This window comes from Podarcis liolepis (assembly GCF_965112155.1).
Source record: "Podarcis liolepis genome assembly, chromosome: 1".
NCBI classification, from domain to species: Eukaryota; Metazoa; Chordata; class Lepidosauria; order Squamata; family Lacertidae; genus Podarcis; species Podarcis liolepis.
The window spans coordinates 102,243,742-102,261,809 of record NC_139554.1 but is presented as its reverse complement, the minus strand read 5'-3'; the positions used below and the strand labels follow the sequence as shown (position 1 = coordinate 102,261,809).

Genomic DNA, 18,068 nt, shown 5'->3' with positions numbered 1-18,068 from the left:
CTCAAGGGTTCTCTTCAAAGTTTTCCATCCTCCAATTACCAGTGCTATTCAGGAGGCAGAAATGAGAAAGAAAGCTGTGAGAAGGATGATATTCAGAAGGCATCCCTAACAAAGAACCACTTGGCTATACTTGGATCACATATTATGCCACAATAATGGCAAAAATTAATTGATTTTTGCAAATATCTAACAGATGACTGGCTACTGACTATATACATTCAGAAATACTTTGAAGGTCCAAGATTTAGAAGATGACGTATCCTGCATATGTACTTCACTGAAACATGTTTCATTGACATTTCAAAGTCTTCATGTTTGACCCATGTCACATTCATATATATATAATGCAATAAAATTATGTATTCTTCTTTTACCAAATCCTGAACTTCTGCAGAGCACATTCTGTTTACAGTCTTGCTCCCAACTTCAGCACCTGAATACTTAGAATAGATTGAGTGGGTGAAGAATTGTGCCCACTAAAACTTCCCAACTTCATACATTCAAGCAGGAGATGAGAAAGATGCATCAAGAGGAACACTGTGATTAAATGGACAAGCCTATCTCACCCTTCTCAATCCTGTATTTTGGACTGCACCTCCCATCATCCCCAGTGAGTATGGCCAATGGTAAAAAATAATAAGAGTTGTAGTCAAAAATATCTGGAGGCCACTAAATTGTGGAAGGGTTGTCTATACATATACAACTTGCAGTTCCCAAGGGCCATGAGAAATAGGATTTGGGGACAAAAGGAAGAAGTTTACTGTGGATTATGAAAAGAGTGGCAAACTGTAAAAGGGTTCTTGTCTTTTAGCATTCAAAGTATTTTCAAACCTGGAAAATCTGAAGCATTTAAGATGTTTACTTCCAGGAATTAATGACCCCTCCTCTCTACATCAACTCCCCTCCCCCAATAAAGACGTATACTTAATAGTATTATAAGAGGGCTTAAAAGGAAGATTAAAAAAAAACTTAGTAAAGACCTGGAGCTGCATTTAAAGCATCATAAAAAGCATGATTTAACAATGGGTAGCAAACATTCCCGTCTTTTCCTACAATAATCTGAGCCTGTAACTCTGAATGCAAATTGGCTTTCAAATATATTTTTTCCATCCACCAGCTCAAGCACCACAGACATTTTGATTTAATTAAATTCTAAGCTGGTGGATTACTCTGTCATTCCACCATCTGCACACAACAAGTGAGTGATTCCCCTTGCCTGCTCCACCCCCGAACCTGTTCTCTAAAAAGGCGGCAAAGACTTAGCTAAAGCAGAGGTGGCATATTATTCCATCATTAAATTTAAAAGGGGGAGGAGGTAGGAGCTGCGGAGGGAACTGGTTATTTTATAAGAAGCAAAAAGCTAATTCTCACTTCCCTTCTTATGACAGACTACACAGTCATTTGGATTCTCACCACATCCAACCTCCAGTGGCTCAAGGCATTCCACACAATTATTACTATTTCATCTAAAAATTAAAACACCAAATACACACAGTCAGCCATATCACATCTAAAAAGAGGAGCCTTGAAGCACTTGCAGAAAGTGTTCCATTTCTGCTGAAATGGAAGTCCTATGGGAAAGAATTCCATATTGGCAGAGTAGCGACCAAGATGGCCTCTCTACACATCCATAGACCAAGATGTTCTTGGCGAATCAGACAATGTGATAACCTCAAATTAAGTGGCATTTTAGGTAAGAAAACACACAAGAGCCAGTGTGGTGTAGTGGTTAAGAGCGGTAGTCACGTAATCTGGGAAACTGGGTTCGTGTCTCCGCTCCTCCACATGCAGCTGCTGGGTGACCTTGGGCCAGTCACACTTCTGTGAAGTCTCTCAGCCCCACTCACCTCACAGAGTGTTTGTTGTGGGGGAGGAAGGGAAAGGAGAATGTTAGCCGCTTTGAGACTCCTGAAGGGGAGTGAAAGGCGGGATATCAAATCCAAACTCTTCTTCTTCTTCTTCATTAATATTCAAACTTGTAAAAATACCATGTGTGCTTGTGGCCTCCACCTTATGTGCTACAACATGTAAGAATGCCAATCACAGGTTTTGGAAGGTATTAATTTAACACTGACCTACAAGAGATTTACACAGAGCAGGGAACCAGCAATTTGATTAGAGCTTCCTGCTGTGTGTCTGCATCTTTCAAACCACATGAATGTTTCACATAATGTGTGGAGCAGTCCTTTAACCACCTAGGAATGGAGAACATGTGGCCCTTAGCCTTATTTAATGCAGCTGGGGAGAGGGAGGCTCCGGGGGGGGGGCAGGAAACACCAATGGAACAATGGAAGGAAGCAGGAAAATGTTTTTTTGGAACACTACACTACTTTACTGTATAAGAAATGGTCATCATGTCCTTGGCTAACAAGAATCAGCAGCAGCAGCTCGGAGCTTTCTATAGGACTCCTGAGGGTTATAAACCACCTAGAAAATCAGCACAGCAGGAAGCCAGTCAGTCATTTTTGACAGATGTGCATTTGGAAGGAAAATAGGCAACTGTGTGACAGATAAGGCTTCTTCTAGACCAGGCAAATGTGCCACCACGACCACATTCAAGTATGTTAAATAATGCACATTTAATGCACACTAAAAGCTGAACTGTGCATTATTAAATACTGGTAGAGTTATTTTGCAGTCTACTGCTAGCATGTCCTCCCTGCAGCATGTTATTCTCTTCTTTAGTTTGAGCTGCACATTCATTTACAAAGAAAGCAGGGGAGCTTATCTGCCACTGCCAGGGGCTCACATCCATGGTGACTAGAATGGAGGATAAGCTTGCAGTACCTCTACTACAAGTGCAACAAAATATTCATTTTGTTAAAGCCAATAGGCAAACTAAAATGTGTGGCATCAGGCTGATTGCAATGCTCTATCTCAGAAGTGTTGTGGACTGGAGAGGAGTTCAGGCACTGGGTTTGGGGGGCAGCAGATGGGCTGTAGAGAAGGAGGGGAGGCATTCAGTTGGAAGCCTGCAGTTTTCTGGGTACAAGTCAGAAAAATATGTGTGTAATTGCTGCCTAAGCTTCTGCCAGTTGTTTGTTTCCCACCCTTCCCAGGGAGGGTTATAACAATAAAAACAACATTATTTTTTTGGGGGGGGGGAAACAACCCACAACCATTAAACAAGGGGGGTCCCAAAAACATACACCTCACGTGTCAAAAACTGGGATAAAGAGGCTCATCCTCATCATTCTCTAAAAGCTGTACATTGAAGGGGCCAGATGCACCTTGGTGGCAAGGAAGTTTCATAGCTTAGGGGCCAACAACACAGAATGCCTTTTCCTGGGCTATCACCCCACAAGCCTCTGAGGAACTACCAAAAGGGCGTTCTCTGTCAATCTCAGCACCTGATAGGGTTTGTATGGAAGGAAGCAGTCTTTCAGGTATCTGGGACCTGAGTCATTCAAGGCTTTAAACATGAATACGAGCACCTTGAATTGGGCCCAGAAATGAACTGGCAAAGTGTAAATTGTATCTGGCTACCAATGGTATAGGGACGCGGGTGGCGCTGTGGGTTAAACCACAGAGCCTAGGACTTGCTGATCAGAAGGTCGGTGGTTCGAATCACTGCAACGGGGTGAGCTCCCGTTGCTCGGTCCCTGCTCCTGCCAACCTAGCAGTTCGAAAGCACGTCAAAGTGCAAGTAGATAAAAAGGAACTGCTCCGGCGGGAAGGTAAACGGCATTTCCGTGTGTGGTTCGCCAGAAACGGCTTAGTCATGCTGGCCACATGACCTGGAAGCTGTACGCTGGCTCCCTCGGCCAATAAAGCGAGATGAGCTCTGCAACCCCAGAGTCGGCCAAGGGGTCCCTTTACCCTTTACCTTTACCAATGGTATGGCTCAGTAGAAGGAATTTTCCTATGCTCCTGTATGTCACTAGAGGTTGCTACATACTACTCCTCTTCTATAAAGGTATAAAAAGGATTCACTCTGTTCTACAGAGGCAATCTAAGAAATTGGCTGCCAGTAGAAACTATTGTTAGCTAACAAGCCCAGTTACAGCTTGCGGATCCTTGGCTGTTATCAATTTTCTAACTGAGGAAACCCTAATAAGAATGGAAGAAAACCCAGAATGCAGTTACAAAACTCTGATTATGTTATCAGATTTGACTGAAGAATGTGCTATCGCTTAGGAGAAGAGTAAAGTTACCTTCTGATAAGCCAACCTTGCAATGCCCTTGCCATGCATGATCAAATTCTACCCAGTATATATGTAGCATGGCCTCAGCTGGAGAAGAAGCCCCATTTATTTAGTGTAGGATGCTTTTAACCTACAGAACATTTTCCTATTCTGTGTGGGCTTAAGACAGAGAGAGAGATTCTAGCTTTCTAGATGTAACTGGCTGACTAAAAGCAGAGAGTCAAATATATGCTAAGAAACAACCCCACATATTTATGCCCAAACTAGAACATTTGAGTTGGGTAAATTTCAAAATGGAAGTGTGCATACATACACATGCACATGCAATCTATTATACATACAACACAGTTGTTTGCTTGTGTTTTTTTTTTTAAAAAAAAACACCTTACCATGAAAATGTACCCTTCTAAAAATGCAGTTTAATTTTAGTGGGGTCTACCGGTTATATCCTTCAAATTGTGGAAAGCTTTATACTCTAGCAAAGCGTTACATGCACAGAAGGTGGGAGAGAGAGGTTTTTGCACAATGCCCGTGTTCCCCTACAGCCCTCTGCATGTTCCTGGGAGTTCCCCAACTCTCTGAAGCAGATTAGAGGAAGGTGTTATAGAGTAACAGAGAGAAAATCCACAGATACCACTTCTCCCCTTCCATTCATGGGAGCCTCTGCAGGATCAAAGACGGACATAATTTGACACAACCCCTCTTTCTCTATTAGTAGCAAAATCCACTTCAGCGATTTCAAGCTGTTGTTCCTGTCTAATAAGCATATTGTCAATAAATCTATATTTCAAAAATCACTCTTACCTCCATGGTATGTGTTTTTCCTGAAGATGTTTGACCATAAGCAAAAATTGTACCATTGTATCCCTCCAGAACATCTGAAAGGAGAAAGAATGAATTTGGTTTTTTTTATATAGGATACTATAATTCATCAAGGAAGATGCCATTAGCCAACATTTAGTCAGAAGATGGGGGGGAGGAGGAACTAGGAAATTAGAAGAAGGTATCTGGCAGGAAAATGTACAGATGTACCATGCAGGGTAACATAAAGAAACCAGATTTCTTCCCAGCTAGATCAAATTTAGAAAATAGCATCTGTTGTGACTTCCTACTGCTTCCCTGAATAAATATCATTTGGATACTGGTTACTGTCCAGTTTACTAATTGAGGAAGATAAGGAAAGAAGATAATTATATGAATCATGAGCTATGCTGGTTCCAAAGTAAAAGGAACAATGGCCGTTTTAAGATTTGCCTACTGCTTCTTCTCAACATAGGATTATTTTATATTCATTTTTTTCTTGTTATTTAATGGGAAAGGAGTAAGAAAGTTGATTCCAATGCCTATTCTCTTGAAAAGATATGGAGCCTAGAATACTTCCCAGTGTAAATTTGGCACAATGAGTTCCTCCTTCCCACATTATGGGGGACATCCAGTGGTGTCCGTCTGCCAACAGAATGGTCTTCCACTCAAGCAAAGAGACTTTCCCTTCCTCTCTCTCCAACCTGCACCCCAATAAAATCTGCTCTGGAGGATTGAGGGATTCACTGGAGCATATGGGGAAGCTGTAGGGGAAAGAAGAGGAAGGAGAAGCCCTGTTACATGAGTGGAAGTAACCTAGTGAAGACTGAGGACAGAATATTATATCCTAGAGCTCATGCAGCAAAAGAAATTAGACTGGAACAGAAAGTTGCTTTCAGCGCATACTTATTTTAGGAAGGAAATGACTCTCAAGATCAGAAGGAATAAAAGTAAAAATAATAAGGAACACAAAATATTATGTTTCCCTCCCCTGCCAAATTCTTGAAAGTTACTTTGGCTTGTAAAATATAAGCAGTTGGATTCACCTAACGAGTTCTCTCAGTGCAAACCCTGCACAAGGGCTTCTGCTTGCACATCAGGGCTTTCCCTCCCGCTTTTCCCGCAGTGCTCCCCAAAATAGGCTCACGGAGTCAGGAGAACACCCAGAGCAGCATGCAGGGGGAGGAGGGGACAGAATCATTCCATAAAGAAAGCTGTAATGCTTGCACTGCCAGGATGTCTACCACAGCACAACACTGAATACCACCCAAAAATTCACCAAACAAGGAAGTTAGGAATACAGGGGGGGAAATGTAATTAAGAGCCAGTAAGACCACATTGTTCCCACACAACATGTTGTGAGGTTGACACACACTCTTCTTCACCTGGCACAACTTCTGCTGTTAAGAGTCTGCCCTGTAGCACAAATAGCTTCAAGGATTTGTGACAAGAGAAACCATGTCCCACCCCACCCACCCCAAAATCCCTACAACTGTTGCAGAAATTCCAGGTACCTACTCTCAGTTCCACAAAGGGAGCTGTCCATTCAAGAAACAGAATGACTGGACTTGCATGCATTTTGGAATGGCCAGGTGGAAAAGAGAGAAGGGCTCCTGAACCTTTTAATAGTTGTGTGAGAACCTAAGAGCAGACTGCTGGGTCAGGACAAAGGCTCATCTAGTCCAACATCCTGTTCCACAGTGGCCAACCAGATGGGCAAGACCTGAGCAGAAGAACATACTCCTGCATCTGTGTTTCTCAGCAACTGGTGTTCAGAGGCATACTGGCTAAAAGTAGCAGTGTGTTGCCATACAAGCTATGTCTGATAAAATTCCCTCTTCTGCACAACTATTAAAAGTGTAGGAACCGTGCCCTCCTTTTTTCATCCGGCTACTATCACATAGCTTTTGGCTCACTAGGGTTTGTTGAATTGGGCTACCTAAGCTGCTGGTGTAGTCGAGTGACAGTCAGTAGGGTAGTGAGAATAAATAAATACCCCTCTTAAAGAAGATGGTGTTACAACAACTTTTACTGATGGAGGTTGGGGTGGACTATAAAAGCCTCAAAGCAACTTGTAAAAAAACTCCATCATGCTTTTAATAGTAAACAAGGGTGGTTGAGTGCTTATCAGGTTGGAAGTGAAACTGGGTCACCTCAAAACACATTTCTATATGCTCAGAGGATTTCATGGGTTTGCAGAAGTATATAAATTTGAAAGAGAAAACAGGAAAGGTATTTTTTATGTGAGCTTCAAGTCCTACAGAATGCTGTAGGCAGAGAGAGAAAATACTAGAATAACTAATCATTGTTTGGAGAAGAACCTTACATATATCTGAAAAGCGTGGGGAAAGACACTGCTATCTAATCACAGTGACTGTAGAATTATTAATTCTTCTACAGTTTTCTATAAGCAGTTACCATCCCAGGGGAAGAAATCATACAAATCCAGTGACTCTTTCCTTCTTAACCCCATTTCAAAGCTTCAGTTTTTCTCTTTAGCTTACTAGGAATCTTATTTCCTGGCTTGGAGCGGGGGAAATCACCATGCTACTATGCAAAAACACTGAAGAGCAACAAAGAAATACTGGCATAGATAAACAATGAATACTAGGACACGGAAAATTTTCCCTGTCCTTCTGCATCACAAACATAAAACAGAACCACATTACTGATAATAATAAACCTTGTTCCTTTCCTACTGCAAGACTGACAGCACTGATCTCACAAAATGGGGGGAAAAACTGAACTAAAGGTTTAGCCTTTAAACACAATAATTTATGTTTCTGGCCAGCCTCTTGCTCTTAGCAAAGGGGTCCCTAAACAGCTGGAGGAATTACAAGCTTGTGGAATTGCAAAGTCTCATTCTGAATGCCTTCCTAAAAGCAACATTATATTGATTTTCAGTTCAATGAAACAAGACTTGCATATTATTGAGACAGCATCTTTCCTTGGTAGAGCAATCAGTTGTGGTTTCAAATAGATAATTATGAACCATATTTTAACCATCCATGCACTGTATTTCACTCAAAAGAAACCACTTAGGCTGAAAATTAACATTTAATTTAGCTCTGTTTGTGTTTTTTTTATAAAAAAAAACCAAAAGCTTAGGGCAAATAAACAAGGTAAATGAAAGGCACTTTTTTAGAAATTAAAAAAAAAAAACATATTTAGATCACGCTAATTTTAAAACACTTAGATCCAATAGATAGTCAATATTTTTACTTACTAAAAATAATTACTAAAATCTGGATCTTGCAATATCTTCCTAGACATGTACAAAGAAATTACGAATCAGTTTTTCCAAAAATTAGACAATGTCCTGACTTGTGTGTTTTAATGCAGATTTGCTAATCTACAAGGTCAATATGCTTTGAGATAATCAGTAAAATTGTTGCACTTTTCTGAAATGAAACTTAAGATGTTTGTGCAGAATTTGGAATGGCTGATTGTTAGGTTTACAATCAAAGCTGGCAGTTCAGCAAGAAACCATCAAAAACCTCCTGAGTTCTATCACACCCACGGAGCTGTCCAGAGGAATAGTGCTGATGGCTGTGTACTAAAAAGGCACTGTCGAAACCTGCATCAAGATCCTGGAGTGTTGTCTTCTTCCAAACTGAAGAATTTCTTTATATATAGACCAGGGCTACCTAAACTGTGGTCCATAAGCTTCATTCAGGTGCTCTATGACATGTCTGCGGATATGTGGCTGAAGACCAGACACAGCACATCCATCACAATAAATATCCATATTTATTTGTAATTGCATTTTCATTGCTTCTTATATTTCTTATATTGTATTTATTGTATTACAATTTGGAATTTTAATTGTCTAACCATAAACTATCACATATAAGAAATACAAAAGATAATTAAAAATGCAATTAAACATCATACAGCATTTAGCACAGTGTATGACAATTAATACAACACTCAGAAAAACCATAAAGCCCAGACTCTCAAAAGTTTTCAAATGCTCTGCTGCAAAGAAATCCCTGATACAGACTAGGGCAGATTCTTACGCCATGTTTCCATTTCATGCTAATCATAACACAGGAATGCAGAATTCACACAGGAGAAACAAAATCAAGGACAGACTCCACATGTTCCTGCTCTTTTCTGTTCATGAATTTCTACACTGATAAAATAGCAACCATATTGCTCCTGTAACACAAGTTCAGTTCAAAATTACACACACACACACACACCTCTACATTTTACAAAATAGATATATCTGCAATTTATTATTCAATGGTCATGCAATAATATAACCCAAATGAGTCGGTCAATAGTTTATTCATTGTGGACTGAGGATGTCTCAGTAAGCAATTATTTTCAGAAAATCATTAAAATATCATTTTGCCTTTATCCAAGGCTCCAGATGTCCCTTGTGAACAGCCACAGTAAAAAAAACAAATGCCCACCAGTTTGCGTATATTGGCCATTTCTTATTCCTACGCACTCCAGTAACATCTTCTAGTAACCATGGTGCTTAATTCCTCCCAGTCAGCAGGATTCAGCTGATAGAACAGTCATTTTCCTGCACAGAAAATGGACTGAAGCCTTTCTATTCTCCTAACAACAAATAGCTAGAGCAGGACATGAGAGAAAGCAGGGGGAACAATTTACAGGAAATTGTGGTTGAAGCTTGAGGGGGGTGGAAATATCAGTGTTAACATATTGCAATGAAGCAAGCTTTAAGATATACTAAGATCTTAGTGAAAGATTATATGTGATATTTAAGACAGGAGAAAGAGAAGCCATCGCTTTGCCTTTCAACTATGAATCCCCAATTTCAAAACTGAATGTCAACATAACACTATTGGTATCCATACCAACTGACAAAATGATTACGGAATGAAGTGGCAAGCTCCACAATAAACATATCTTTTTAAAATAGCATTTCCAGCTCCAAGCCACTAAATGGGAACAATCCCTAAGGACCAGGTTGCCACTGAGAATAAATGAGGACATGATTAATTTATTCATTGGGAGGGATAGGTATAACCCTATCAGTTAGTCTAATAAGGTTAATAGCACTCCGGAAAAACCAGCAGATGGATAAAGGCACTGCAGACACCAATCTGCATCCAAAACAAAGGCCACAAGATGCTATGCAAGATGCATGTATTTCTCCACCCGAGCTACAGGCTGAGATCCTTGAGCTCCCAGTTTATTTCAGAGGTTTTCACATCTCACCTGTAGCTCCATACATATCAACAGAAACAAAGAAAAATTACCCCGTTCCGCCTTTGTTTACTAACCACTCTCTATTTCAGTTTGCCACGAGCCCTTTCAGGCATGACTAGAAATTATTTGAGAATCTCTTACCTTTAACAATCTGCTTGGCACAAGCATTATAGACTTGTTCTTGGGATGTATTTGAAGGGAACACTCTATCGAAGACATAGGGTTTTCCTTGCTGAAATAAAAACAAAAGGTATTTTTATGAAAGATCACAAATGACAAAAGGGTGATTATAAAAGCCTACAGAGAACCATATAAAACAGCACACCTGCTCAGTTTGGATTGTTGATTACTACAAAAGATGTTCCTATGGATATAATGGCATATCTGGCATTTGTGAGACAGTCTATTCAGAGCACTTAGCAAACAGCAACTAGAATTCTAATTTCCCAGAAGCTTATCAGATTCATCATCGTATGAAGGAAACAGAATAGGCTCAAACATTAACATTGCAGTTGGAAAGGCTTGACCTCCTTCTTTAGCAATTAAAAATATAAAATGAATAATCTGAACAGAAACTGGCATTTGTAATATCAAAACATTACAATCTCTCTCATATAATATCTTATTCCCACTGAATCCTACATTAACAGCACATTAAGGTACAGATATACCTTGTTTCAATTAAGGAAAGGGAAATGTTTAAAGGGACATGGGTCTATAGTTGAGATTATATTACCAAGGAATGGGAAACTCATCATAACACCTTCCTCCTTCCAATTGTGTGAAGTGGGTGGCAGAAACATCAGTGTTATATTATTCGGATTGAAAATAATATAATATATTGTACTCGCATACAAAAGCCTTGTTTTTTTATAAGAAGCAGGAGGAAGATTTTGACATGGTCACAGTCTTTCAAGTGTCATGCAAAAGTGATTTCAAATGCAATACAAAGAATTAAGTAAAAAAAAGGTAAAGGTAAAGGACTCCTGGACGATTAAGTCCAGTCAAAGGCAACTATGGGATGCAGCGCTCATCTAGCTTTCAGTCCGAGGGAGCCAGCATTTGTCCACAGACAGCTTTCCAGGTCATATGGCCAGCAGGACTAAACCACTTCTGGCGCAATAGAACATCGTGATGGAAACCAGAGCCGCAGCGGTACCTATTTATCTACTTTGCACTGGCATGCTTTTGAACTGCTAGATTGGCAGAAGGTGGGACAGAGCAACGGGAGCTCACCCCGTCATGTGGATTCGAACTGCCAACCTTTCGGTCAGCAAGCCCAAAAGGCTCAGTGGTTTAGACCACAGCACCACCAGCGTCCCTCTAAAGAATTAAGTATTGGGTAGATGGTACTTGAGGATTAAGAACCTAAGAAAAGCCCTGCTGGATCAGGCCAAGGGATGATCTAGTCCATCCTTTTCACACAATGGCCAGCCAGATGCCCATGCTAAGTCCACAAGCAGTACACTGAATGGCGTCCTGCTATAGTGCTTCATGGATGCCAGTAAATACATAAAAAGAGGTATGGGCAAAAGGTGATGAGAATGCATTCTAGAATATCCAAGCACACATACACAATTATTTCCCAGATCAGCCAAAAGGGAGAGAACACATTATCCAGCTCAGCCAAGAGGCGTAACCGGCAGCCCCTATTCCCAGGGCTCCTCTTCCAGCCATTCTTGGTACAGTTGTCAATCTGAAGGGCTCACAGAGGAGCAGAGCACATATTATATCCATTACATGCATGCTGAAACAGCCTCCTCTTTAGATTCTGATGCACAGAACTCACAGTGCAATGAGGTCATCACATTGCAAGTTTTCCTTTTGATACCTATAAATGCCAGGAACACAGATACTCACCTAACAGCACAATCCACATTGCAAGTACAATTGCGAGCACACACGCTGAACCCTGTCCGTGGAGCCTACCCCCCCAAAGAAAGAGACAAGAGACCAAAGTATGGGTTCAGATTGGCCATATCTTTATTTAACTTCAGAATGTGGGAAACCTGGCATAGGCCTTGGCATGTAACCCTCTTAGCCCGTCCGGGTCTGAGGATATGCAGGGCAATGAGGTGCAGTGGGAGGGGACTGTAAAGCACAAACTTACACAGCATGCCCTCCCACCTTACCTCCGCTGGGACTAAAGGATACCTTGCCAAAGACTAGATCCACCACCCGAGGCCCTAAGGAATCCACATTGCAAGTACAATTATGTTACAGCCAGAACAAGGAAAACTTGGCTTAAGGATTCTGCCAAAAATGGCCTCCACTAGAGGCTATGTAAGGGGGAGGGGGCAGAGTCCTCATGACAACTATAAACAGCATCTTGTCTGGCCACGAATCACAGGCACTTTAAACCCTCTCAACACTGGTTCATGAGTGGAATGAAAAGCCCTTTGCCTTAATCTCTGCTTGATAGGAGTCTGTGGGCAAAGTTAACACTGCTTGTTCTTCAACCAGTACTTGCTCAATTAAAAAAACCACACAGATTCTTTTTTAAAAAGTTGAAGAAGAAAAAACACAACTGTTACCAACCCGAACTTGTCATTTAAGACTGCAAGCTACCTTCTATACAGGTAGGTTCTACTGTGTTGTAAAATTTAGTTTTAGCTGTGACTGCCATCTGCAACCAGATGTTCTGACACACATAATTCACGAGTTTCATTTTTATTTATCCATAAAGGCAGCTATAAACCTGTCACCTGCTTAAGTTAGAGTTCTAAAGACCGGTAGCAAAAAAATGTGCAAAAGCCACATTCAAAAGCAATATATTATCCATGAAATGAGATCTCACCTGCAATATTTTGTGTTTCAATGTCAGTGTGTGCTACTGACTATAAATCCATTCTTTTATCATAATGGTTCAAAATCTACAGTGTAGTAACATATTGTAATAAAAGAATGCAATGTGTTTAAGACACATGTTAAGTCCAGCAGCCACCATAATTTGACATTTTACCCCTTTTAACATGCCTAAAGTGATAGCTTAAGGCAGAAGGGATACTCAAAGCCTGAACTGTTCAGTTTCCAGAGAAGACCAACGTTGATGCACGTTGCCCAAGCAGGGAAACACTTACTGTAAGGCCCTATAAAACCAGGTAACTTGTAGGACTCACTAGAATTCAGGTAAGCAATAAATCATATTTTTATTGTACCAAGATGAAAGTGCAAGTTCCTCTATCAGACATGTATAAGTATGCAGCTAAAAAAGATTTTTTTACCAGTTCTTTCGGGACAAAGAACCAGTTCATTTGTTTCAGAATTTCTACAAGAGTCACCACATTAAATAAACACACACACATTCATTTTTTTACTTTATGAAGACAAATGCGCATTATGGTTTTTGCATATATTGCTATTTGTAGTGTGACAAAAATAACCATGATAGAGAGCCACACTCAGAAACACTTCGAGCAAACCACAAGCAAGAAAGAAAAAGATTATCTGAGAAACAGCAAAGTATTGCAATCTTGTTTAAGTGTTCAGATATAGAAAGTTATATTGGATTTATTTTTCTTTCTTTTTTAAAGATTGTATTCCACCCTGGAATGTTACAGTGAATGGTGGATAAGAAATCTAGCAAATAAAATAAGAAAGAGAGAGTGTGTTTTCTATAAATGAGAGAGAGAGAGAGAGAGAGAAGGAAATAGAGAGAAATTATGCTGGAAGTATGTGCACCTAGTGCAATGTGTATTATGTCTTGGATCAGCCAAGTGACATCATTTCAAGATTCTTGTAGAAAAGGTAAGGCAACAAATGTACTGAATTTTAAAAGAGAGGGAGAATAAGCTCTGGGATAGAGTAAGAATTGCTTCCTGACTCAAGCAGGGCAGTTTCCGTGAAGAAAACTGCACCTAAACATTCACCACAATCTAGATCATTCATGCTGTAAATATAAAACTAAGCAAAAATCCTCAGGCAGTTGCACCAAGTTAACAGAAATCACCATTAAGCTACAGCCAACACTCCCTTCAGGCATGCACATATTAGGTTGTCATTAAAACTGTGTCATCTCCTAAGACACAGTTCCCTACCTTGGGGCTGCGATGAGCTGCAAGAACTCAATTACTGAATGCTTGCACACCGCTTTGCAAATGTGAATCATTGCCAAAAAAAAAAAAAAAATGCTATCTACCACCAACTCCTCATTATGCTCAAGGCCAGCATAAAACAACAACAGCAACAAAAAGTAAATAAAAAACCAGCACAACCAGCTTCCTGCAACCTTCTTCTATCAAACTTCCCTACTGTGCAAAACTGCATACTAAGAACCAAGCACATTTTTGACAGGAAGCACAGGCGTGCATTTGTATGATTTTATCCATTACTAAGAACTCTAGAAGTATGTCTATAGGAGAAGATGTGCATTAAAGAGAGAGCGGGAGGGGCTATCACATTATTATATGTATTATTATATGCAGTGCTTTTTTTCTTTAAAAATGTTTAGGGGTACTCTCATTCTGACCCAAGAAAATCACCATTTTATAGTTCAAATTGGGAAAAATAAATACAGTAAATGGACAAAAGTACAAAGATTCACAAAATGTTTAGGGGTATGCATACCTCGGCGCCCCCTAGAAAAAAAGCACTGGTTATATGTATTTATACCCCACCCAGACAGGGACTCAAGGCAGCTTACAGATAAAATAAGGGCAACATAGAAAAACAAAAACAGATATACCAATAAAAATTACTATATAAAAAAATATAAATCTGGTCTGCTTTCGAACAGCTAGGTTGGCAGGAGCTGGGACCGAGCAACGGGAGCTCACCCTATCGCGGGGATTCTAACTGCCAATCTTCTGATCAACAAGCCCAAGAGGTTCAGTGGTTTAGACCACAGTGCCACCCGCGTCCCTTTAACCAAAATATAGACACCAGCAATAGTGAGTCACTAATAATTCCTGTGATCATCTTTCCCTCACCATCCCTTTTGTGAACAAACTCAAGCTACCTTCCATTTGAAACTACACAAGCCTCAAATATGTATTCCTTCAGTGAACAATGCTCTTCATTCTTTCAAACTATCACATTGAGCCTCCATACATCAGAAAGATGGACTGAGTAATACTGACAGAAAGGAAGTGAGTGAACCTTCTCTCTCCCTCTCTGTCTGCGAAAGAGAACTGTCTTCGTACATATATAATGGGTCTGACAGAAATACTACATTGAACTTTACAGAAAAATACCGTATTTTTTGCACCATAACACTCACTTTTTTCCTCCTAGAAAGTAAGGGGAAATGTCTGTGTGTGTTATGGAGGGAATGCCTACGGGTGGCATGCCTACGGATTTTCCTCCTCTAAAAACTACGTGCGTGTTATGGTCAGGTGCGTGTTATAGAGCGAAAAATACGGTAATAATAATGAAACTGTTTTTTTCTGAATTTTTTAAACACACACTTGCACTGCCAGAATGCAGGGTTTTCAGTGTTAATCTCTATTCTGTTCATAATATCACGATCAGAACTGCACGCACCTCCCCTATGTCTGGACACCATTGCATAAAAACATTCATTCTACACCTTTAGGTGCCAGGCAAAAATGTTCCTTTTTAACCAGGCCTCTGGTTGATTTGATTGACATCCTATGTACACCCTATTAAAATGTGGCTTGGGGGGGTATTATTGAGTTGTTGTTTTTATTTTGATTATGTATTATGTGGTTTTATATTTTGATTTTATTCTGTGAACTGCCCTGAGACCTCCAGGTATAGGGCAGTATAAAAATTCAAAAAGCAATAAAATAAAAGTAAGTAATCAACTCAAATATACTATTGCCACACTATTTGTCATGAAATAGGGTAAAATTCATTTCTTACGTTTCTTCATGCTGCAATAGTGTAATTGCACAATTTCACACATTAAGCCTTTTGCTGCACTGTACAGGACTATGATCAAACAAGAAATAATGCAGGTGCACATTTTGCTTAGATGTGTAGTTCTCATCTACTTCCCGACTTCTGTGATTTACATGCTGTCGGACATGATGTTCTTTTTTCAAGACCCCATAATCAATTATTGTTTCAACAATTCCTCATTGATTCCTTCTGTCATTTCTTCCAATTTTGTTCTAATCTCACCCACTGTGTTTCACTTTCCCCCCCTCCTGCCATGCCATTTTCAGTCTGCAGCCAGTTTTCTCACTTAGAGAGAGGGGGAGGTGGAAATCAATATTCTAAATCAAGAGAAAGCAGAAGCAACCCAGCTGAGAAGCACAAAGCTCAGTCAGCACCAGCTAAATAACCGAGCCAGGTCACCGGTGGCTTGAATTCTAAACCCAAAGAATACCAGTCAGCAGGATACCAGCTTCTAAAGAGAGCAAACAGGGTGGGGAAGGAAAGCATTTCCATTGATGAAGTGGTAGCTAGTGATATTCCACAATTTACTGCACACTACAAAGCCTTAATCTGTGTTCATATCAATCATATCATATCATAATGTATCATATCTTTCTTTAAAAGCATTGTGGAATAAGTGATGGGGACACTGACCTCTTTGAAGGCCAAGGCAAGAATGCTGGTCTGTAAAAACATGGAAAGCCCCAACACTATCATTCATTTACAGTGGGACCTCCTTTGACACCCTGACTTGGCTGTCCAACAAAGGCGAGCAATGAATTAAGATTCTAATATTGCAGCTGATCCCATATGATCAAGAAGCATGCGCTGCCTCAGACACTCACAATGGCACATGCAGTTGTGCATGCTGACACACGCAAAACATCTGTATTCTTCTGGCCTGTTGAACCCAACAAATGAAAATCTCATCTGCCTGCATTCCAATTCAAGCGAATTTATCAAGGGCTAAACATTAAATGGAACTTGCTTTATTTATTTATTTGATGAGCATGGTCGTTAATGAGCCAGATTCTAACATTCTTAATCAACATCCCATCATCCCTGATCATTTGTCATGCTAGCTGGGGCTGGTGGGAGTTGCAGTTCAGGAACTTCAGCCATAAAGCATATTAAATATATTCTAGGCAACTTCAGCAGTAACAGTAGCCTTTTTGGTGGAGTTAGCCAGGGCCCTGCCTTCCCAGACGTGCAAGACATCAGCCAAAGAGCAAGAATCAGGACTTGCGGGTTTTACAGCTATGTGGTCAAGGTCATAGGCTTCCCCATAGCTCTACCAAGTGCTTGCTGATGTGTCTTGGAAGGGCCTCAAATTCTTCTGAATGTGAACCTGAATCAAATGCAGCAAACCTCAGAAATTTATATCATTAATTGTACTTTGTTCACATAGGCTGTCTAAAATGACTAATTATCCTCCCACTTATAGCCAAGATCCAGATTTTGCCTCTAGTGTTCCAAGTAAAGATGTTGGCTAGTGTTTCTGGACCACAAGAGATCCAGTTGCTTCTAATGAACGTCGTATAATCAGAATGACTTGACAAATAATCCTGACACAAAGCCAGTCTGATGAAGGTGGGACCTCTGGTGATGCCAAAAGGATGCAGCAAACTAGAAAGAATGAAAAGGGGAAAGGAAAAACTTCAGTCTTGCAGACAAATAAATCCCTACCTGAAAAATGATGTGATTAAGCTGCAGAGTACTTTCCATGTTATATCTTACCTAGCTGGGTCTTTGCACAGGCAAAGCAACACTCAACAAAACTGATAAAGCAAAAATACAATTTTATGTAAATAAAATTTGCTTCATTTTAAAACATCATATCCAGGATGGGAATTTTTGTTCATTTTCCGACATTAAGAGACCAATAATTTATACTAGATGTAGTTGCCAGTTACAGAGGTCAAATGTAATTTGAGGAATTGTTTATATCTTTGATAAAAGCACACAAAACAAATGTCACACTTCTCAATAATCAACCATGTCAGCAGATTCTTCTGTAATATTGTTCTCATGCTCCATTATGGTCTTCTCCTTTTTGCTTCTGCTCCATATTCTTGTACCAATGGAAATAAAATG

The 18,068-nt window shown here is 40.1% G+C and overlaps 1 protein-coding gene across 2 annotated transcripts in view; it reads right to left on the bottom strand.

Annotated features, from left to right (window-relative positions):
* Positions 1-18,068, bottom strand: part of KIF5C (kinesin family member 5C) — a 73,866-nt gene that overhangs the window by 47,238 nt on the left and 8,560 nt on the right. For both annotated transcript variants that reach the window (XM_083493764.1, XM_083493763.1), the window contains exons 2-3: positions 10,275-10,365; positions 4,950-5,023 (exon numbers count right to left, since the gene is read on the bottom strand). In XM_083493764.1, the coding sequence (XP_083349890.1) occupies positions 4,950-5,023; positions 10,275-10,365 (165 nt within the window). The remainder of the gene's footprint in view (positions 1-4,949; positions 5,024-10,274; positions 10,366-18,068) is intronic.